This window comes from Notechis scutatus, chromosome 4 (assembly GCF_049901735.1).
Source record: "Notechis scutatus isolate UNSWTSFEM ecotype Mainland chromosome 4, rNotScu1.2, whole genome shotgun sequence".
NCBI lineage: Eukaryota > Metazoa > Chordata > Lepidosauria > Squamata > Elapidae > Notechis > Notechis scutatus.
Window position 1 is genome coordinate 18,784,571 of NC_142012.1, and position 25,057 is coordinate 18,809,627.

The 25,057-nt window shown below is 38.3% G+C and overlaps 1 protein-coding gene across 1 annotated transcript in view; it reads right to left on the reverse strand.

Annotated features, from left to right (window-relative positions):
• UNC5C (unc-5 netrin receptor C) overlaps positions 1-25,057 on the reverse strand; it is a 358,016-nt gene that overhangs the window by 68,653 nt on the left and 264,306 nt on the right. The window contains exons 5-7 of the mRNA XM_087962879.1: positions 21,305-21,485; positions 13,106-13,273; positions 6,962-7,126 (exon numbers count right to left, since the gene is read on the reverse strand). Of these exons, the coding sequence (XP_087819005.1) occupies positions 6,962-7,126; positions 13,106-13,273; positions 21,305-21,485 (514 nt within the window). The remainder of the gene's footprint in view (positions 1-6,961; positions 7,127-13,105; positions 13,274-21,304; positions 21,486-25,057) is intronic.

Below are 25,057 nucleotides of genomic sequence, written 5' to 3' on the forward strand. Positions count from 1 at the left end.
TTAACAACTGAATGCTGTTAAAAATTGGGAAAAAAATAGCTATGATCACATTATGGGCAACTAAGGTACTTGTAAGAAAGATTCTTGAAGGCAAAGAGAGGGAGGAAGGTACAAGAGGCTTGTTTCATTTAAGTTCTTCGTTCTTCATCATATCAGTGGACCACTGATATTAATAGACCATTGCCACCAGTGAAAAATCGTTGTTTGTAAGAAATCTTAGTATATTTAGTATCCCGTAGTATAATTACTACGTGGAATAATAAATAGTTAGATAAATTCACAATCACCTAGTCATGCTGATATGTATGGCTTCTTGTTACATGTGAACATTAAGGCATTAAACAAACCATTGCTTAGCTCAAGATTATAATCTAGCTTTAGTTTGACATTGATTAATCTAATAATAATGCATGCAGTGTGGCAAATTACATATTACTTTTAATGCACAATATTTAGTGAAATTTGTTTGGGAAACCCATGGGAGATCAAGTAGGCTGGTGCTTTATTCTGCAAGCAGAAAAGACCCCTTAATTTGCTTCAATGGGGGCTTTTGGTTTCCTATTCAGGAAAAAAGTCCCAGCACACTATGCATTAAAGGCAGTGTTTATTTTGTCTCTAGGCAGAATGGCACTCTGTGGCTGAAAAGAATAGCCTCTCTTTAGTTAACCATTTGTTCTTGAAGAATATTGGTGGAACCAAACAACTGGAATACATTGGTAGATATGAAAAGTGGAGAGGGAACATTTGTAGATGGTCTGGACCAATTGTGGGTGGCAAATCAAAACTTTTAGAGATCTCATTAAGGAGTGATTAAAAAGTCAAGATGATAGCTGCAATGTTGCAATAGAAAATCCACTTGCTTTTTATCTGGGATGCAGAGATGGTATTTTAACTTTTTTTTATTATTATAGTCTGTAGATCAGGGGTGTCAAGCTGGATTTCTTGGAGGGCCGGATCAACATAGTAGTTGTCCTCCGCAGTCTGGCCGTGTGGGAGGATGTTGTCCTCCTGCAGCACCCTGCTGGCCCAAACAGGTCACGTGCCCCCACCCCCATGGCCCGTTTTCACTAGCAGAGGCACCCCGGCCTAGTCCTTTGCTATCCCCAGGCTGGCCACGTGGCCAGATCCCAAGCACCCCATTGGCCTGCAAGCCTTGTGTCTGACACCCCTGCTGTAGGCACCCCTTGCTTGGCTCATATTTCAGGATAAAAAATGAACGACTGTGCACCTCTCAACTGTAAAACATTTGGACAAAATCCACTTAAGCAAAGAAAGCTTAATTAGCACAGGAGTCTAAGAATGTGATACCATCCTGGGGATGGCTGATGGCTTGAGGGCACTCCCTCTGCCTTGTTAACTTTTTAGTCCTGTGAATTTTTTTTATCTCTGATATATATTTTTTTGCTTTAACTTATAAGTTTTAACTTTTTTCTAAACTTTGTTTTAAGTTGTACTTTTATTCAGGGCTTATAATGTTTTATTATGTTGTACACCACCCAGAGTTACTTAAGTGATATGGGTGGCATAGAAATTTGATAAATAAATGTAAGCTTAGTATACATACACAGTTTTCTTAATAGATCATAAATTTTCCTAAAAGTAGTGAAGTCTTTAAATTCAGCAATACAACCTCGCTAAAGAAAAGGACAGTATATAATATTAGCACCTGGAGGCAGGGGTGGGATTTAACTGGTGTTACTACCGGTTCAGTGATTACGTTTTACACATGCATGTAATGCAACTTAAGCTGTGCTGCCTGGACAGCTGATAAGCGCTGTGCGCGGGTGCACAGCGTTTGCAAAACCACTTTTTTGCTGCTTTTTCAACCTCAGCTATGCTGGGCAAAGCAGCTGAGGTTGAAAAAGCAGGAAATAAAGGACAGGTAAGAGCCCGGGCAAGCGGGTGGGCCAAACAGCAGCAGACACAGAACCGGTTCTGTGTCTGCTGCTCTTCAGAGCTACCAGTTCTATAGAGAACTGGTAGCATCCCACCCCTGCCTGGAGGTACTTTATGGTATTTTCATTCCAAATTTCTGCACAAAAGGTTATTTCATCATACATGCAAGAACAGTATCATCCTATCTAAATATCACGTGATACCAATATATATAAAATAAAGAATATTTTGTCTTCATAATGTATCACGACAGGTCATTCAGAACTACAGGTAGTTCTTGACTTATGACCACAAATTGAGCCCAAAATTTCTGTTGCTAAGTGAGGCATTTGTTAAGTGAGTTTTGCCCCATTTTATGACCTTTCCTGCCACAGTTGTTAAGTGAATCACTGTAGTTGTTAAGTTAGTAACACAGTTGTTAAAGGAATCTGGCTTCCCCATTGACTTTGTTTATCAGAAGGTCGCAAAAGGTGATCACATGACCCCAGGACAATGCAACCATCATAAATATGAGTCAGTTGTCAAGCATCTGAATTTTGATCATGTGACCACAGGAATGCTGCAACAGTCATATGTGTGTAAAACAGTCATAAGTCACTTTTTGTCAGTACCATTGTATCTTTGAATGGTCACTAAATGAAATAGTAGTCTGCACTACTATTACTCTTAATCTTCTCATTACTCCTTATCACCCATCCCCTCCCACTTGTGACTGTATGACTGCAACTTTGTTTCTTGTATCCTTATGATCTATATTGACTGTTTCCTAGTATGATTTGATTGCTTATTGTGCCCTATGACTATTATTAAGTGTTGAATCTTATGATTCTTGACAAATGTATCTTTTCTTTTATGTACACTGAGAGCATTTGCACCAAGACAAATTCCTTGTGTGTCCAATCACACTTGGCCAATAAAGAATTCTATTCTATTCTATTCTATTCTATTCTATTCTATTCTATTCTATTCTATTCTATTCTATTCTATTCTATTCTATTCTATTCTATTCTACTCTACTCTACTCTACTCTACTCTACTCTACTCTATTCTATTCTATTCTATTCTATTCTATTCCATTCCATTCCATTCCATTCCATTCTAAATGAAATGTTGAAAGTCGAGGACTAGCTGAATTGAAGCGATGCATAATTTGCTGTATTATAAAAGTCAGACATTTTTTCTCCTCCATCTAATGTTACCAAAGTTTGACACTTTTGCAAATCATCTAATTGTTGTCTTCCTTTCTAGAGATTCCTTTCCTTCCTTTGGTGAAATGAAAAATAAAATGGCTATCAACATTTGAGATGAATATTATGAGCTTTAATTGTTTTTCCTTTACAATACCTTGAACATAAAAAGGAGCAATAGTGTAAAGGAATTATCTGCAATGTGTTCACTGTCGTAATACTTCAAAAGCTTTCTTAATCTGTATGACTAAAGACCATAGGAGAACATAAATAATGGTATGGTTCTTAATAAGTAATAATTGTTCCTTCACATTTTTGCAAACTATTAATATACACAATCTAAAATAGAATCCAAAACATTTATAGGCAAGTATAAATATAATTTGTATGCAATTTGGGGATTTTCTTGGACTCACAGCTCCAGCTTGAAGAACAAGTGACAGCTATGTCCAGGAACACCTTTGTATGCCAATTGTATCCATTCTTGGATCACGAGCCCCCTCTCATTAGTCACTTGTCATCTGAGTTACTGGAATATCCTGTACTTGGGATGGTTTCTGAAGACCACTCAGAAGACCACTTCAGCTGATCCAAAACGTGGTGGCATGAACAGTTATAGCTATGCCAAAGTGTGTTCATTTAAAACAGGGGTTTCAAACTCAAGGGTACTTAGATCTGGCCCATGGGACCACTCTGGAAACAGTGAAGGACCGGCCAACAGTGCCTCTGCCAGAGAAAACCGGAGCTCAGGAGGGGCCGCTCTGTTTTTGGCTGCTCGGGAGAGCTGCGCACTCAAGTAGGCCTCCCTGGCTCTGTTTTCACTGGCAGAGGATTGCAGGAGACCGTCGCAGCTGGACATGGCCCTCACAACTCCACTTTCCCTGGCAGAGTGCTAGCAAAACAAACTACTAGCAAAAGTGGCATTTGATCACATGAGTGATATTGAGCTGCCCATGCCCACCCTGACCATGCCTCCTCCACCCACCCCCCCAGATCAAACACAACCCGGATGCTGCCCTTAATTAAATCAAGTTTGACACCCCTAATCTAAAACTTTTGGTACATGAGTTAGGTGCAATTCAATATATTGGTTGTCATGTACTGTATTAAGTTTTCCACGGCATGCAGCCTTGTTATTTAAAGCAGTGATCCCCAACCTTTTTTATGGCGCGGCACGGACCGGTACCGGTCCACGGACCAGTGGTTGGGGACCCCTGATTTAAAGTATTATCTTTCTCCCATGGTTTTGTCTATCCTATAAGATCTGATAGAGTTGGCATGTGTTCTGACCCAAACCTGGTTCCAAGAGAGCAAACACAAGACAAAGGCAGCAGCACAACCTTTCAATGTTTCATCTATGAATCCTGTTTCTTCACAGATAAAAGGCTGCTTCCAACTAATTAGCTCCTACGAGGAAGAGCCTTGCCAAGTTTTTGCAAGGCTGCCAAAAAACAACAGATAAGAAATATTTTACAACACAAGAGTCTTCAAATACTAACTGTAATGTCCACGAGGCTGAGTTCAAAATGTCTTTGCTTCCTGCAAAGAACGTTCGCTTCACAGTTGCCTTTTATCTTCTTGAAGGAGGGGCCATTACCTTGCAGCCTTACTCCCAAGTTGCCCATGCTGTTGCAGCTGTTCTTTCCTATGAGCAATCCTGCGTGCATGCGCACATGGCACAGGCTCCTTGGAAACCTCCTCATCGCTGCTGCCAACCCCCACAATCTCTGAAGGCAGCAGTCCACTCCCTAATGGTCCTGACCTGGCATCTGTGTCCTTGCTCTCCTCAGCCATCTGCACCTGCTGCCGGCTAACCACAACAGCATGCTTCAGGTCCCATATTTGTGTCTCAGAGATGGCATGCTTCACTATTTGCCTTTTGAAACAGAATTCTCCCAGATAGCTGAACAGTTCTAACCCTAATTTCTTTCAGAAATGACTCCCCAAACATTGGGCTAAGGAATGCTGTGAGCTCATTACATGGTGGTTTTCATGTTTCAGCATTTGTTCGTCCCCTCCATTTTCTCTTGTCTTTAGTTTAGATTGTTATTGATTTTTAAGTTTTTAATCTGCACGCTTATCGGAGTTGTTCTAAGTGGCTAGCCTGCAAATATCATTAACAAGTAAAATAAATACAATTTTATTAAAGTACTTTCTAGGAAAGTACACAGAATCACCAAATGCAACTGTATGCATGTTTTCAAATTCTATGTTTACTATTGTTGATTCCCTAGTATTTTATGTAAAGATACAACTAATTAAGAAGAAAAAAACTTAACAAGACTCTAATAACATAATCACGATCTTTCCTTAAAAAATCCATATGCACTTATATATTTAAAGAGAAACTAATTCTTTTTCAATGAAATTTGGTATCTTCTCTATCTCAGCAGGTGGGTCCCCAACTGCCGCGGGCCGTGGACCGGTACTGGGCCGCGGAACAAGCCTTACCGGCCGCTGGTTGTTACGCTGCCATCTTGTGTAAAGCAGCCTCCGGTGAGCTTTTCCGGATAGAAAGCTCACCGAAGCACTTTTTTCATCAAGATGAGTGGCGTTGAAGTTCCGTGAGCTTTTCCAGGTAGAAAGCCATTTCTACCGAAAAAGCTCACCGAGCGTTGGCGCCGCTATTTTGATCGAAAGTGCTTCCGTGACGCCACCGAAGCATTTTTTTCGCCAAAAGATGGCGGCGCCCCAGTTGACGCTGGCACCGGGTCAGCGGCGCCAGCTGATGCCGAATCGGAACCGGGCCAAGGCCGAAAAGGTTGGGGATCCCTGATCTAAAGGATTGTCATCCTGATATCCATCATAGTGGAAATCTATGTGTGAAATAGATATAATAATAGTATAGATTTCATACTTCTCAGACATTTTGGGATGTTGCTCTTGTTATCCCTTTGCCCCAAATATTTATTACAGTAGAACATTTGGTCATGACCATAATTCATTCCATAACTTTGGTTGCAATCTGATTTGATCGTGACCCAAACTTAATTTTGGAAATTTGGCACTTACAAAAAATTGGCACGGAAGGTGTAATTGGCCATGAAAAATTTGGGTTAATTTTTGTCGAACCCGATTTGGTTGTGGTCAGAAGCGTTGCAAGAGGTTCTTCTCTCTCTCTCTCTCTCTCTCTCTCTCTCTCTCTCTCTCTCTCTCTCTCTCTCTCTCTCTCTCTCTCTATATGTGCTGAAGGACAAGGGTGCTAATTATGTGCAATTAATTTTCAGAATGAAACTGCATTTACTACTGAACAGATTTGCAATAGGATTGCAGTATCAGACAGGTTTATGCTTTCCTTCATTTTTAAAATATGGAACAGAGCAATGAGAAAAATGATAATATGGGCTTATGAATGAACACATGCAAAGCAACAGAGATACCTATTCAGAATACAGCTAGTACTTTTTTGTCAGGTGCCAACTACAGTCAAGAACAACAAGACAAAGAGGATATTTTGCTCCTCCTAAAAACATTTCTCCTAGCTTAAATGCCAGGCTGAGTAAATCAATAGATGGAAGGCTTTAGATGTCATGACCCAACATGAACTGTACTAATTCTGTTGGAATTTTGAGGGACATCTGAAGGTCAATTCCTTCCATACTCAAACTAGCAGGAAGCTATAATCCAAACACACCGAAAAAGGGATTAGAAGAGCACAGGAGATGACTTGTTTCTGCGAAGCTATGCCAAACCTTTTAAAGGTGAGTTTGTTCCTCTGCTATGGGGAATTTCTTTTGAATTTTTTTCCAGTACAGAGTTACATGAATTCTTTCTTTCTTCAAATATCAAGAGAAGGCTAGAGCTCTAAACTGTTTCACTCTGTCTGTCCATCCCAAATGGCAATGTCAACAAAGCAGCATTAGGGTACTTCCACTTACTCTGCATACACAGCCCATCTGTGCAGTTCTTGGACTGCAAGACAAGGCCCTCACAGTCTCTGCCGCCGTTCTTGGGTGCCGGTGCGGTGCAGTCCCTCCTGCGCCAGTGGGTACATTCTGTTCCACAGGTAGACCATTTACTCCATGCTGTCCACCTCCCATCCACTGTCATAAGAAAATGGAAAAATGTAAAGGCAAAATATAAAGACAAAATGAGGTGGGAATGGAAGAAATAGAAAATACCCAGATTAAAAAAAAATGATTTTACATGAGACTCTATAAGAGGTTCTGTCAAACTCCTGGGCCACAGGCTGGATGAATCACGTGCTAGCCACCCCCACACCCAGTTTAGTGAAGGGGAAAAAAGTTCTGATATGTCACATGATGCTGCTATGACAACATCAGTTTGACACCCCTGCTCTATAAGGAGTCTGCTTAGTGAAAATAACAGATAGAAGTGCCTTCCTTTCCTTTCCTTTCCTTTCCTTTCCTTTCCTTTCCTTTCCTTTCCTTTCCTTTCCTTTCCTTTCCTTTCCTTTCCTTTCCTTTCCTTATTTCCTTTCCTTTCCTTATTTCATTTCCTCTTCTCTCCTTCCCTCTCCTCCTCTCCCTCTTTCCAGCCAAAGTGATACATTTCAACTCAATACTGGTCAGATCATTTGTATATAAGTAGCAGCTTCATTTATTGGAATGCAATGATGAAATCTCAGGATAAAATCTGCCTATAGATTCTATGTAAGATGAAATCCTTTTTATCCTACTGCCAATCACCGAACTGCAGAACACCATAAGAATCACCTAGCCCAACTCTTTGCAATATGCAGTAAAACCAGTAAACCACCCACCAGAGGTAGCTATAGAGCTTCAGAAATGGACAACTATATTGATCAAAATTTCTGTTTTGGGTTCTGCTGAACTTACTAAAAGAAGCATGAGTGAAAGATGTTCAGTTTTTGATATGTTTTCTCTTTAGTGCATTCCTCTAGCATGCAGCAGAAGCAGAGATGCAGTAAATCAAAGAACTGAAGCTGTCATTAGAAATGGTGCCACTAGTAGATCATATGAGATTTACTAATCCAAACTGTATACACCAGTGTTTTTCAACCACAGGAATGCTAAGACACGTGGACTTCAACTGGCTGCCTGAGGAATTCTGGGAGTTGAAGTCAATACATTATTGAGGTTGAGAAAGTCTGCTATACATGATAACAATCAATAAATTGCCATGCAAATGTTCTAGTTCACTAAATGTGAACAGGGATGGAAATTCTGATTCACCTATTTTCTTCAGTGACATCAGGAAATGTGTAAGTAAGCAAATTAGAAATGTCCTATTCTGTCAGTAAAGATTCAAAGATTTTTGTAATTCCACCTACTCCACATGAAGAAATAAAAATAGAACATCTGCAGTTTATTATTGTTTTTTAATCAAAATATTGCATTATATCATACCAATGATCAGTATGAAACATTAATGGTGGGATATCAGTTCTTAAAATAAAGAATGATACTTCTCCATTCTTGGTCAGCAATAGACATACTTTACTGCAGAAGCAATATTCCTTCCCATGTTCAAATTTATGTATTAATTTTCTAGAGGTTTCCTTTAGCAAAATCAAGGATAATCCTGGATGTATGATGGAATGATACAAAAAGAAATGATACTAGTAATAGAAAGCTAAGAGTCCAATATACTGCAGTATGACCAATGCAGAACTCATACTTGAAAAGGAGATTATTTCGGAGTTTAATAGAGCATTCTATTTCACTGATCATATGGAGATGGGAGATTCTAACAAAAATACAGTAGTAACAAGTTTCACAAAGTAAAAAATGCTGTAAATTTGTTGAAACCCTACTTTGATTTTAAACTTACTGATTTATTTTCCATTTCTATTCTGTGCAGGAAAAAAAATTCCTGACTATCTCAGCAACTCCAGTTGATTTTTGCCACCAAATAGCACCCTTTCCCTATAATGCAGGTTAATGTCTCTACCTTCTGAAGAAACTTCTTGGATGACAAATGAAACAACTTCAAAGAAAACAACAAAAGAAGAAAGTCTAGTGCATGGTAGTATACAATGAAAGAAGCTTTCATGGGGAATTCATGTACAAACAAGAGGGAAGAATAGTGTAGCTATAAGCAAAGAGATTTAACACTGGGATTAATAGAATAATTGAGTAGAAGAGCTGTTAGATAGCTTCTGCTTTTCCTCCACCCAGATAACTCATGGTATGCCAACAAGTTGAATTGTGTTTGGTGATACTGCTGAATTTCCAAAACCCTTAATTAAGAAAAAATAAGACAGGAGGAAGATCTTCTATTTAGGACTCCAAAAGCCAGAGGTCTTATTCTTGCTGACTCATCCTGGCTCTTATGTAAAAAGTTACCTAAAATTGCTCTAAGAATATTCTGAAAAGTCTTTCTTAAAGTGCATCTTTCAGAAGAAGTTTTAGATAGGTAGTCACTAGACAGGGGTGTCAAACTCATTTCACTGACGGTCGGATCAGGGTTGTATTTGACCTTGGGGGGCCAGGGTGGGTGTGGACAGCTTGATGTCACACTTCTCAGGGTATGTGCCTGTGGTTGCCTGAGCTCTCTGTAAGCAAAAACGGGGTTCTGAGCTCCATTTTCAGCCGCAATGTCCTCTTACAGCTCTCTACCAGTGAAAATGGAACTCGGGGAGGGGTAACACGCCCTCCCGAGCTCTGTTTTCACTGGCAGAGGACTACAAGAGACCATCGTGGGCAAAAACCAAGTCTGGGAGGGCTGTGCATGGCCCTCATGAGCTCTATTTTCATTGGCAAAGGCACTGCAGGCAGGTCCCTTGCTATTTCCAGGGGTGGCCCCACAGACCAGATTTAAGCACCCTGTGGGGTGGATCCGGCCCCAGGGCCTTGAGTTTGACACCCCTAGACTAGACATTTGGATTTCTCAAATTTTGGTTCTGTGATCTCTTCTACCACCCTGAATTTAAGGCAAGGTATTTGTAATGTTTGACATATTTTCCCACATCATTATAGTTGTGCTTTTAAAGTTGTAGCAACGTTTCGGCAGAATCTCATCTGCCATCATCAGGCTTCTGTATTGTGTTCGTCTGTGAGTCAGACTTTCACAGCCGTTTCAGTTTTAAATTTGGGGCTAGCCTACTGCTATGCCAGAATGGTTTTTTCTTCATCCTGATTGGTTGGGAGTCTTGGTCTGTATTTATTGGTCTTGGAGTTTGCTGTGTTCTGCTTGATTGGTGTTTCTAATATCTTCTGTCTGTTTTGTGGCTTTTTTTTGTCTTGATTGGCTGGCAAAATTGTGTTCCTGTATTGGAGGCTTTTAGTGCAGCTTGGCTCCGAGTAAATGGATGGCTATCATTTATTAGGAAGCTAGGTTTCATCTGGGTGCCTGGTTGGGGTGTGTTTGAGCTGGAGGTATCAGGGGGGATCTGTTTGTGCCCAGGTATTTGCCTGGCTTGTGATGTGGAGATTTTTTTGTTTGTGAGTACAGGCTTCCAAATAATTGACAGTCTGGTGGAATCATCTCTTCCTGAAAGCATGAATGTATGTATGTATGTATGTATGTATGTATGTATGTATATATATATATATATATATATATATATATATATATATATATATATATATATGTATATATGTATATATGTATATATGTATATATGTATATATTTATATGTATATATTATATATTATATATGTTATATGTATATATGTATATATGTATGTAGGTCTAGGTGTGTTTGGGTCTTTTCCCATGTAAGATTAAGAGTATCTTGGTGACATTTCGGCGAGGTCCCACTCGCCATCCTGAGGCTGGTGCTTTCGGCTTCGTGCCAGTGCAAGCAGTGTGTGATCGGAGCTGCCGTCTCTCTATAAATACTGGTGGTGGGGGCTGGTGTGCTGGGCTGGTTGGCTGTGCTGCTGCCTCTTGATTGGTTGATGGAGTTGATGTTGGTATAATGGGCTGTGTGATGGCCTTGTGAGTTTTGTTGTGGAGATATCCTGGATCTTGTGCTGTGATCTCCTGGGTCATTTGTTTTGTAGTGAACTTTTTTCCAGTAGCCTCTCATGTTTTAACGGCTTGGGTAATGGGTTGTGTGATGGGCTTGCGAGTTCTTTTGTGGTTGTATCCTGGGTCCTGCGTTGTAATCTCCTGGGTCGTTTGTGTTTTGATCTCTTTTCCATTAGCCTCCTGTGTTGTAATGGCTTAGGTAATGGGTTGTGTGATGACCTTGTGAGATTTATTGCTTTATTTATTTGCCAGCTGTCACACCCCCTGACCTCAAAACCAAACAAGCTGACACATGCCAAGAACACAGACCCAGACCCCAAACTCGAAGCCAGACTAAAACCCAGAATGCTACATCACGGCCACCCACTCAGGATATCACATCAGAAAACTCAGGAAATTACACCATAAGAACTCAATAAGTTGCTACACAGCAAATGACCCAGGATATCATAGCACAAGACCAAGGATACCACAGCAATAAATCTCACAAGGTCATCACACAAACCATTACCCAAGCCATTACAACACAGGAGGCAAATGGAAAAAAGATCAAAACACAAACGACCCAGGAGATTACAATGCAGGACCCAGGATACCACCACAAAAGAACTCACAAGCCCATCACACAACCCATTACCCAAGCCGTTAAAACACGAGAGGCTACTGGAAAAAAGATCACTACAATAAAACCGACCCAGGAGATCACAGCACAAGATCCAGGATATCTCCACAACAAAACTCACAAGGCCATCACACAGCCCATTATACCAACATCAACTCCATCAACCAATCAAGAGGCAGCAGCACAGCCAACAAGCCCAGCACACCAGTCCCCACCACCAGTATTTATAGAGAGACGGCAGCTCCGATCACACACTGCCTGCACTTGCACGAAGCCGAAAGCACCAGCCTGAGGAGGGCAAGTGGGACCTCGCTGAAACGTCACCAAGATACTCTTAATCTTACATGGGAAAAGACCCAAACATACCTACACCTACATACCTGTACCCGTGAAAATCTACGAAAACAAATATATATAAATATATGCTTACTGAATTTCTATTAACATATTGATTTCTCACAATATTCCCTACTAAAATAATAGGTTCAGAAAGAATTCAACAGATCCACAACAAATTCTTACGGATAATATACACAATTTTTGAAATTGCTTGCACTGTACTGTGCTTTTACCCTTTTAAATCTATATTTTATTCCTTACTTCAATGTAAAGTTGTATTGCTGAGAAGCATGCAATAACATGGAACCTTGAATTTGTAATGTTTCAAGGGAAAGTTTAATTGATGTCAAGAGCAACAGAAAGATAGGGAGGGGGAACGAAATAGGTTTTCTTCCAATCATTATGTTAATACTATTTAGATCACTATGGCCAGATAGATAAAGGAACGTAGCTGGTGATAGAAAAAATGTTTTGTTGGTTTAAAGGGCGAATCAGGTTTTGAACTAGAGAAATCAGGCATGAGCTTTATTTAAATGTTTTGTCCTTGGAAAGAACTAAAGCAATTTTCTAATCCATCTAAAATGAATAGGGTAGATTTTACTCATCTTTGTGAATAAGACGGCAGCCAAAAACATTCTGAAACATATTCTTAAGAGACTGTGCATGGTTTTTGTTTTTAACATGAAAATTTTGTTATTTTGCAACAATTACAATAACATGATAATTTTATGTATTTATTCATTCATGTATTTATCACATTTATATGCTACCCGTATTCATAGTGACTTTGGGCAGTTTACAATAAATACAATAATACATCTGCTTCAGATAATATTTTTACTTTTAGTAAAATCTTTGCCTATGTGTGAGCTTTTTAATACATAAAATCATGTTATCATTTAAATGCAGAGTTTTTAACAGATCCAAGGCCTAGGTTCCCAAGGGTCTAAATCTTGACTCATTATGTAGGTGTTCAGAATAACAACTGCAATGAGAGGCAAACATTGCATAATAATAGTGCTAATTATTCATCTTATTTGTATCTGAATGGCATAATAGAGTTCACATTAAAATTAAAAGTAAGGAGTCATCATTTTTGTCCCCCACACTACCGCCATGAAAAGAAACAAAAACAAGACTGCATAGTAGGGATAAAACATACCTGGACATAATGTGGTACAAGCTATTTTCTGTGAACTCTGGCCTTCACAGAAGGTCCCTCCATTGAGTGGTGCTGGATTGGTACATGTTCTTGTACGCTTCTGAGAGCCTTTTCCACAACGGCTGTTACATACTGACCACTCTGTCCAAGTTGACCATCCGCCATTGACTGAAAAATAAAGGTAGGAAAATGATTTAAATGAAGAACTAACCATTTATTAAGCTTGTAGGCTTCCAAGCGTTTCTATGAATTAAACCTTTTTTGTGTGAAAAAGGAAAGTTTATATACTGTATTTTTCGCTCCATAAGACGCACCTGACCATAAGACGCACCTACATTTAGAGGAGGAAAACAAGAAAAAAAATATATTCTGAACCAGAGTCTGAGAGGACCACAGATAGGTGTCCTCGCATGTGCCAGCTCTGCCTATTGACTCCCTGCATTGAAGAAAAGAGACAGAAGAAGCGGGTAGTGACAAAGACAGAAGAGGCAGGGTTCAGCATTGTAAAAGGACCCCGCCTTCACGGCCCAGCTGCTATTCACCAAAGACACACAGGCATTTCCACCCACTTTTTTTGGGAGGGGAAAGTGCGTCTTATGGAGCAAAAAATACACTACTTCTTTTATGCTTGCTTGGATTTCAAATGTCGATAATAAAAGAAACAGTAATATCACAACAAAGGTACTCTGTCCACCCTTTAATGTGTAACAAAATGAGATTAAAATCTGGTCAAAACTAGCTTCTGCTTGTTGAAAATTCAGTAATCTTTGGCTCTCTTAGGAAAGAAATGCCTCTTAGAAAAGCCTGGCCTATTTGGATAATCAGACAGAGCCTACACAGGATCTCCATATACTAGAAGGTGCAATAAGAGATGTCCTGAATATCTTCTAATGGGGTTTTCTTCCTATGGAAGGCTTATCTTTCAAGTTATGTGGAAAGTTGTACAGATTGGCTTTTGCCAAAGTCTTTCAGGATTGAATCCAGAAACATTTACGGAATACAAATTAAAGAATCCTTTTCCAACAGTGACCACAATATGATTGACTTTTGTCTCAACATACATCCACACAAAAATCATCACAATGACGGAATCCCCAATTATAACTTCAAAAAAGGCAACTCTGATCTTATAGACAACAATCTCTCATCCCTTGATTGGAATTTCTATTCTCTGGATGCAATACTGTAGAAGACCATTACAACATATTTTTACTTGAAGTCAAAAGAGTCATCAAACTATATGTACCATTAACAACTCCCAAAACCAGAAAAAACAAATTACCCAAAGCAATAAGGAAGCTTCAATCCAAAAAGAATCACTTTGGCGGAAAAACAAATCTGGTCACGTTGCCAAAAATTTATGCCACCAGATAAAAACTGAATGCACCAATTATCACATTAAACAAGAAGAAAACCTTCTATGCACCAATTCCACCCATGCTTTCTACAATTTTGTAAACAACAAACTAAAAGACTCAAGGTCCATCCCACCCCTGAAAGGACCTAATGATAAAGACTGCAACATTGACACTATTAAAGCCAACCTCTTTAACACATTCTTTGGCTCATTATTTGTAAACAGCAATGGATCAAGCCCAGTATTTCCTAGTCGAACCACAGACAACTACAATGATCTAATACATATCGATTTTACAGAAGACAATGTTGAAAAAGCACTACGCAATCTAAAACCATCTCTATCTATTGGACCGGATGGAATATGTGCCTACTTCTTAAAAAAGCTACCCACTGCCATAGCCGAACCTCTAAACATAATCTTTGAAAAATCTTAATGCCTTTTTGGCTATGTATCAGGACCAGCTCCTTGCCAAAACTATGGTCACAAGCCATGGTCATCCCCATCTTCAGAAAGGAAGACCCCAGCCTAGTTAAAAATTACAGACCAATCTCTTTATGCTGCATCACCTGTGAAGTCATGGAATCAATTATTAACCAATCCATCATCCTCCACTTAGAAACAAACAACCTACTCTCTAATAAACGATTTGGTTTTAGGAAAAAACTATCCTGTAATCTGCAACTTTTACACTGCAAAAACATATGGACTACACAACTCGATCAGGGCAAAGCAATAGATGCAATCTACATAGACTTCTGTAAAGCCTTTGATTCAGTGGTACATGACAAACTACTCCTAAAACTAAAATCTTATAGTATCTCTGGACACCTGCATAACTGGATAGAAGCATTCCTGTCAAACAGACAACAAATGGTCAAAATTGGGAGTGTCCTATCAAATTCTGTACCTGTCAACAGTGGTGTCCTCCAAGGCAGTGTTCTAGGACCAACTCTTTTCATACTCTACATAAATCACCTCTGTGATCATATCAAGAGCAACTGATGATGTAAAGCTATTCAACACCATAGACAATACTGCTACCCTTCAAAAAGATCTTGACTATGTATCAGAATGGTCAAACAAATGGCAACTTCAAATCTCAACAAATAAATGCTCTGTCCTACATATTGGCAAAAAAAATCAGAAAATAAAATACAGGCTGAATAGTCAAGACCTTGTTGATGATCCAAACTCTGTCAAGGATCTTGGAGTACTCATCTCAAATGACCTAAGTGCTAGAGCCCACTGTAACTACATAGCCAAAAAGGCATTAAGAGTTGTTAACCTAATCTTACGTAGCTTTTTCTCTGGTAATATTACACTAATAACTAGAGCATACAAAACATTTGCTAGACCAAAACTCAAATACAGTTCATCACTCTGGAATCCACATTACATATGTGATATTAACACAGTTGAGAAAGTCCAGAAATATTTCACAAGAAGAGTTCTCCATTCCTCTACTCATTGCAGAATAACTTATGCCACCAGACTCGAAATTCTAGACCTAGAAAATCTAGAACTACGCTGCCTTCGGTCCGATCTAAGTATAGTATATAAAATCATACATTGCAATGTCCTACCAGTCAATGAATACTTCAGCTTCAACCATAATAACACAAGAGCAAACGATAGATACAAACTCATGCTTAATCACACCAAACTTGATTGCAATACGACTTCAGCAACAGAGTGATCAATGTCTGGAATACTCTACCTGATTCTGTGTTTTTTTTTCTTCCCAAACCCCCAAAACTTTAACCTTAGACTGTCTACTATTGACCTCAACCCTTTCCTAAGAGGTCTGTAGGGGGTATGCCTAAGCGCACCAACGTGCCTACTGTCCCTGTCCTATTGTTTCTTTTATATATTTTTTTTCTTATATGTATCCATGTATTCATGACTATGTTTTTACATATACCTATTATCTTGTAAGCAATTGACAAATAAAAATAAATAAGAAATAAATAATTTTGTTGGCAGATGTATTGCTTTCTATATAATTGCAGACATACACACAGACATAAATACACACACACATACATGCAAACATACACAGTGGGTATAATAAAATTGGATAGAGACAGTGTATACATTTCATAGGGCTTCTCTTTTATATCCATTAGTGCAGTGTATCTTTCTAATAAGTTATCTGAAAAAAAAGAGTAGGAGGGGATAATCATTTAAATAAACTAAAAGTCTGACTCACAGACGGACACAATACAGAAGCCTGATGATGGCAGATGAGATTCTGCTGAAACGTTGCTACAACTTTAAAAGCACCACTACTATGACGTGGGAAAATACCCGAACAAAGCTGAAGGCCATACATGTGAGTACCTGCGAAAACTTAAGAATATATATATATATATATAATTTTTAATTGGGTTTGAGAGAAATGGAAAGCCGATGTAGTTGGTTCAAATGATATAACAAATGATGCATTTCTGGAATGATGGCAAGACAAAACTGTGATCAATAATTCCTATACTTGCTGAAGTCTTCAAATATTCTTCAGGAAGAGCTTCATCGAGTTGCATATTACAACTATCTGAAGGAATGTTATGAAAATAAGGCTCATGATCAACTTTCTCCTGGATGGATAAAACTGGCATACAATTTGCCTACTCTCACTATTGCCTACTCTCACTATCCATAGACAATTTCAGGACGTCTGTATAGGTTGAAGAAAAATAAATACACATTTTAATGAGAACCATCTGAAAAAAGTTAGATGACCTCCATGCCAACTAAGTAATATGCCAGCATTAGCTTTAATAATAGAGAACCAAAAATATGTATTCTGTCAAGGAACAAGGCCCTGCCATATGAATCAAATCTTATTTATCATAAGTAATCAAGTAAGCTTAAGAAAAGAAAGTGTAGGTTAGTAGGAATTTCTCCAGCATGGAACACATCAAGAGGGGCATTGCTTGGGCAATTGGCACTGATGTTGCTTCATTCACTTTTCTTGACATGCCACTGGGACTCTAATTCAGAGTATATATCATTCTCAAAACAAATATTAAAATTTATTGCATATTAGCAGATGATAAGGAAAAGATACATATAACCAATAAGAGCTTTTCCTTACTTCCCAAGTGAGATATTCCTTCACTCAGATAGTCACGTCATAATGGGCATTAAGACTATTCGATTTCCACCGATATATCATTTAGGAAGGCCAGTAATAGAATCCCCTTTTTCTATGAAGCTTCCTTATGTTTCAGGATATTCTTACACCAAGAAGATGAACGCTTATACTTACACCAGCTGATGAAGCTGAAAATTGAGTCAACCAAATTATATCGATAAATCAGAATTTACTATCCCTTGAATTCAATGTTGCAAGTGATTCTGAACAACTATATCAGCAAAGTTATATAATAGTCACATAAAATTTCTAAGATTTCCCCCTTACTATTGTAGGGGACAATATAGGTTCTTTCCTACTCAAATAATTCCATAGACAGTATTGTTTAAACACTAACCTTTTCTTTGCTCTTGCTACTACAGTATGGAGAAAGATAAAGAATATTCCCCAAAAGTTAATATGTGCTTTATTGGATATAGAAGACCCTTGACATGTGGTTATCATGTCAAGCTATGGAATGTACTTAGGAAATTGATCGGTTAGGAAACAATACTCAGGCTGAACATAGTGAAACTGATCATCTCTAGGTTGTCAAAGGTATAAGGCAAAGCTATATATTCTCTCTTTATTTGTTTAACTTATAAACTGGATCAGAATTAGACAAATATAATCTAAAAATTGGAGGAAGAAACATCAACATCCTGGCTTATGCTGGTAAAACTATCCTGTTACTAACAATACAAACAAGCTGCAACCTCTAATAAGGAATGTCACAATGGAAAATGGGACAAATATTACATTCAATGAAGGCCAAACTAATGACAGCAGGTACAATAATGGTCCTTAGAACTGACAATAAACATATTCAATCCATTGATGATTGATTGATTGATTGATATTGAAGTGGTAGGGTAATTTCTGTCGTTTAGGATCAACTATCAACAATAAAGGAATCAGCAATCAAGAACTATGTCATATATTAGCACTTGGTTTAGCAGCAATGAATCCTGGAAAATATATTCAGATGCCATCATCTTAATCTAGAAAAGCCAGATTAGTGCAGGCAATGGTTTTACTTATCCTTTGCACTCTATGAAACTTGGCATTTGAAGAAGCACAGAAAGAATATTTATGCTATTGAACTTAAGAATAAAGGGAATAACCAATCCCTCCCATATCCCCCCCCAAAATGGAAGATGGAACAAATCAACTCAAATGAACATTCAAGGAACAAATGACCAAGCTCAAATGTCCATATTACTGGAAAAGGTACAAGGAAAGAGAAGGGGGAAAAAAAGAGGACAACCAGCAACCAAAAAATCCAATTGCCTCTTGAAAAAAGCTTTGGGAAGATCCTGGAGGGGAAAAAAATCTATCTACAATGACTAATATTGACTTGGTGGCATATCAGCCAGGTAATATTTTGATGCTAAGGACCTTATACTAACTTCTTAAATATTTAGAAACCAAAGAGAGTATGGTGTGTGTCAAAAGAGAGTTACCTAGTCAAATTTCTGTTTCATAGATTAATCTGGAATAATTTTTAAAACTTTATGAATTCTCCCGAATCAATTACTATTTGATGATATTCTACTTTATATTGTAGATGGAATATCCTTTAAATGAAATTCAATGTTTCACTTTTTGTGTCAGTAACCCATTAAATTCTACTCATTAAACTAGTTTCACAAGCTTACATTTTGGAAAATAATACCTACAATTTATTTGTGCAAGGATTACAGCTTCAAAAATTAATCATCCCCTGCATTTCATAGAATTTCCCTTCTGCTTTTTTCCCCTTACATTCAGGCCAATTCCTCAGCTAAATGCACTGCAATTAATGTGGTTATCCAATTAATTTAGGTTCTTTCAGCAGAGTGTTTTATTTTCATCTCAGGTGATATATGCAATAATGTAATTCATACATTTTGCACCAACTTAACGACTAAAAAAATAGAAAAATGCTATGACATTACAGAACATATCTGATGAAGCTTTTATTCTGAAGTTTAAAATGTCAAATATATAATTTTTTTTTTTAAAAATGTATAGTTTAGGACAGGGGTGTCAAACACAAGGATCACGGGCCAAATCCTGCCCATGATGTGGTCGGATCCAGCCCATGGGGCCATTTGTAAGGGGTCAGTCCACGTGGCTTCAGCCCAGTCTACCCAATGCGAAGAGGAAACATCAGGCCAGCGTGGCTTCAGTCCAGTCTACCCAATGCAAAGAGGAAACATCAGGCCAGCGTGGCTTCAGCCCAGTATACCCAATGCGAAGAGGAAACATCAGGCCAGCATGGCTTCAGTCCAGTCTACCCAATGCGAAGAGGAAACATCAGCCCACGTGGCTTCAGCCCAGTCTACCCAATGCGAAGAGGAAACATCAGGCCAGCCTGGCTTCAGTCCAGTCTACCCAATGCGAAGAGGAAACATCAGGCCAGTGTGACTTAAGCTGGTCAACCCAATGGGAAGAGGAAACATAGGCCAGCATGGCTTCGGTCCAGTCTACCCAGTGTGAAGAGGAAATATGCCAACAGTTTGGGGAATGGCATCAAGCTGGGTATGCTCACCCAGTTGGCAACACCCAGTGAATGGTGTCAAGATGGCCACACCCACCCAGTCAGCCACTCCCCCTGGCCCCCTGAGGTCAACCAGAGCCCTGAAGTGGCCCTCAATGAAATTGAGTTTGACACCCCGGGTTTAGGACATATCGCAAAACTGCTTTATGTATCAAGCATTTGTCCAAAAGATAAAAAGACTTAGAGGCTCTTGAGATGACTCTTTATCATCATTGACGGTAGAAAAGAATACTATTGATGCTCTTACTTTCTACACTTTCATCATTTTGAAGGGTTCCCTGGCTATCTACCTACCCTGTCCAAGGTAAAAAAAAAAGAAGAAGAAGGGTTAAAATAGAGAAATTCTTTCTTTATAGGGATTTAATTGAAGCTAGGAAGCTAATAGTTACAGACTGCTGGACAAATAACTGATCAGTGAAAGGTGGAAGACATAGACTTCCTACATACCCTTTCTTGTAACAAAATAAGTGCAAGAACCCAATGATGAAATTCTATTTTCCTTTGAAAGAAATTTTGAAAGCCTATTCTTTATCACAAAATTGAATGAAAAGTGATGGAAAATGCAGGAATAATTATTCTTTATGGCACTGCAGCAGATTGAGAACTTTGGATATTCTTTGGGAAAAGAGAAAACGAGTGTAAGTGCAATCAGGCAAACAGTTACTTATCTGCTTTTTCCTACCTCTCTCTCTCTCTTCTTTTCCCTACTCTACCTATAACTCAACAGGAAGAATGCCAAGGCTAAATATAATATATGTCCTGGTTCTAATTGCAGGCAGATGGAAAACTGTAAGGCTGTATTATTCAAGCTGCCTTGGTCTTAAGCTTTTGATAAACACAGTGAAATTTGAAAGCATGGACAAGGAGGTTGGGCTAACATTCCAGTAAAATGAGGGCAACAAAACTCAGAAATCTGTGGAGTTTGTTTTCCCTCAGACCAACTTGTTTTAATTAACTACAAAATGAAAGCCATTCTACTTTCATTATAAATTGCCTATATTGTTTCTATGCTTCAACTAAATATGCAGAGCAAAATAAAGTAGAATTCAACCTATATTAGAAGTCCATCGATTAAATTTCTCATGCCTGCATGGATTAAATTTAATTTATACATAGACTAAAATCTATAAATCACTCAAATACATAACCTGATAATTCTCTTACCATAGACAATGACAGCAGCAGTGGTGCTCTTTCTTTTTGCCACAATATTTTTGGCAACACAAGTATAATTGGCTGTATCAGAGAGACGCGCCTGCTTTATGATCAGGTTGTGATCAATAGTGATATAAAAATTTCGGTCTTCAACAGGGTCTATCACCTCTTCGTTTTTCAGCCACTCAACCTGTTGAGAGATTCACAAATATGATCAGATAATATGAAGCACTCTGGTGAACTACATTTTTAATTACATGTATTTATATTCCTTGACAGATTAATAATTCTCTCAAAGCACTTTGTCAATTACATGTACAAAACAAGTAAATAAACATAAGCAAAAATACATTTTAAATACAAACACAAACAAGCAATTGTCAATAATTATCTTCTTCTAGGAGAGCTGATAGGTCTCGATTTGGATCACAACTGACCAACATTTTTACTGCTGAGCAATACAATTGTTAAGTGAGTTCTGCCCCACTTCACAACCTTTTTGTCACAGTTGATAAATGAATCACTGCAGTCATTAAGTGAATCATGTGGTCCTTAAGTGAATCTGGCTTTCCACATTTGACTTTGTTTATCGGAAGCCAGCTGAGAAGATTACAATGGTGATCACATGACCCTGGGACAGTGTAATTGACATGCCAACTGACAAGTAGTAAGCCCAAATAGGGATCACATGACCATGGGAATGCTACAAAGGTCATAATTATAAAAAAATGGTCATAAATCACTTTTTTCATTGTTGGAATGTTGAATAGTCATTAAACCAATAGTTGCAAGTCGAGGACATAGGTTAAACATATTTCACCAAAATATAGTGGATACAGGAAAAATGTCCAGCTGAAAAGACCTGTAAGGTAGTTGTTACCTTTACACTTCTTTTTATTTCAGGAAATTCCAGAGTTCATTGTGACAACTATTAGTGGTCAATAGCCCTAGAAACATGAGGAGACCATGTATTGCCAAGGCAAATCTAGATTTCCTATCAAGATGTGCTCAAGTATATTTTGACTTGTAATTATTTTTATCCTACTTTTCAATCAGGGCACAGTGACTCAGTGGTTAAAGATGCTCAGCTTGTCACCTGGAAAGCTGACATCCCGGGTTTGAGACCCGAGTGCTGCAGGATGGGGTGAACTCCCATTACTTGCCCCAGCTCCTGCCCATCTAGCAGTTCAAAAGCATGCAAATGCGAGTAGATAAATGGGTACCACTTCAATGAGAAGGTACAGCATTCTGTGAGCCTCAGCATACAGTCATGTTGGTCACATGTCTTCAGACAATGTCTTCAGACAATGCTGCCTCCCTCAGCTAAGAAACAGGGATGAGAGCACTACCTCCTAGAGCCGGACACAAGTGGACAAGGGAAACCTTTACCTTTTACTTTACCTTTCACTGGAAACTGAACAGTGAATTTTTAAATTTAAAGAATAACAGCATTCGGTGACCTCTTTATGCAGAATGTTAACAACTACGGTTTTAGAGAACTCTGTGGAATCTATGAGGGTCACGATCTTTTGAAACAAATGATTTTTCATTAATAACTTAGTAGGAACATAGGTTAAACATATTTCACCAAAAATAATGCATCTTTTGTTGACTTAAAATAAGATACTGTTTGCCGTATATACTGTATGGGTATACGTGTATCAATGTGACTCTGTATGACTTGGATATACAATCACACTCTGTATTCATACAAATATTTGGTGGTTTTTTGTTTTTTTTTAAAGGGCATTTAGAAAGGCTGGAATGCTTAAAGACCTAAAAACATGTTCCTCAAGCTATATAATATTCCATTCATTTCTATAATCAAGAAGCACTCCAGTCTCTTGGAACTGCCTGAGGTAAGTTAGTCTACATAAATTGGCTGAACATTTAGTAGCTTATTTGCTTTTGAACTGAGCATGTTTTACAGCCTGGGATGGATCAAAGAAGTGCCTTTATGTCATTAGATCACTGGAATTTATGCCCAGCACTTTAATCAAATAAAAAAAAAATCCTGCCCCTGGCCAACCCAATGGAATACAGAGAATTCTCACAACAAAGAAAGACCTGGTTCGCCCAGACAAACATGCCCTTTACTCTAAACAGTTTGAACACTTGCCCAAAGAAGATGGAAAGCCAAGAAGCTTTGCTCCTCTGTTTTTTTTTAAATCACAGAAATGACTGTGATCAATCATTCATCTAGGCAGTTGGGCCTTCTTCTGATTTTGTTAACATAAAGCTTGATTCTTTTCTTATACAAATGATTGAATGTTTTTAAATAACACCTTTGTTAGTTTATAGTGTAACATGCAAAGAAAATACAAAAGTATTTCCCCCACTTTTATCTTTCCCTTTTCCTTCCCTATTTTTTCCTATTATTTATTTTTGTATTTTCTTCGTATGCTACAAATCACTGAAATTATGCTTAACAAAATCCATCCCATTTAACATAGGAACATGAATATTCTAACTCATGGGTGTCAAACTCAATTTAATTGAGAGCCGCATCAGGGCTGTGGTTGACCTTGGTGTGTGTGTGTGTGTGTGTGTGTGTGTGTGTGTGTGTGACTGGGTGGGTGTGGCCAACTGGGTGGGCGTGACTAATTTGACACCATTCCCCAAACTGCTGGCATGTTTCCTCTTCTCACTGGATAGACCGGGCTGAAGCCATTGGGTAGACTGGCTTGATCTTTCCTCTTCGCATTGGGTAGACCGGGCTGAAGCCATTGAGTAGAATGACCCAATATTTCCTCTTCGCATTGGATAGACCAGGACACTCCAGCAGGCCAGATCCAACCATTTCATGGGCTGGATGCAACCTGTGGGCCTTGAGTTTGACACCCTTGTTCTAACTGGATATTTTGTTTTATCACCTAAAATAAAATGTGGTTGCAAAGTATGCAACTCTTCGTTCTCAGATCCATACATTAATGTTCATCAAATTAATATTTTTCAATACAGAATTACTAATGATTCTATGCACTGCATAAATGAATTATTTCTAGTGGAAACTATTTCATTTAAAATAGTGTGAAATTACATATATTTTCTGTGATAAAATACCACATGCAACCATGCCTTAATAAATCTACAACCTTAGATTTTTCTTATTCTGAAATTATATTTCATGCCAGAATGTTAGGCAAAGAATATTTCTTCATGGAAACAGTCATTATAATTTATAGAGTGATTGTCTATCACATGCATTCATCCTATATTTTAAGATAGCCCTTTCTAGGCATCTGGGATTTTAAACAGCTACACAATTTGTACAATAGAACCAAAGGCAATGGTAGTATTCCTTATTGCACTCCTGCACTCACGTATTTTCCCTAATACTTTCAGGAATGTAATTCTCAAAATAGTCAGCTTTAATATAATCTAATATATATATATTGGGCACTATCAGATTGTTCTTATTGAAACTAGATTCCACCACAGTACAGCACTTAGATGCACTTTTCAGGTATGTTTTGGAGCATATGGAAATATATCATAGCACCTGCAACTCTATAAACCAAATGTTTTTTGTTGTCATAATTACCCAAGAAGGATACACAATTTGCAGAAGATAACAAGCTCACCCTTGACATAATCATAGTCCTTTGTTCCTTGCCTTATTTTCGTACAGTACTGTAGCATCTTACAGAGAACATGGACAATATGTATAAAGATAGATAATATTCCATGTTCGCTTATTCACCAAGAGGTAATGGTAATGCAACCCACACAGTAGATACAGCCTGTGGCAACATTAGGTAA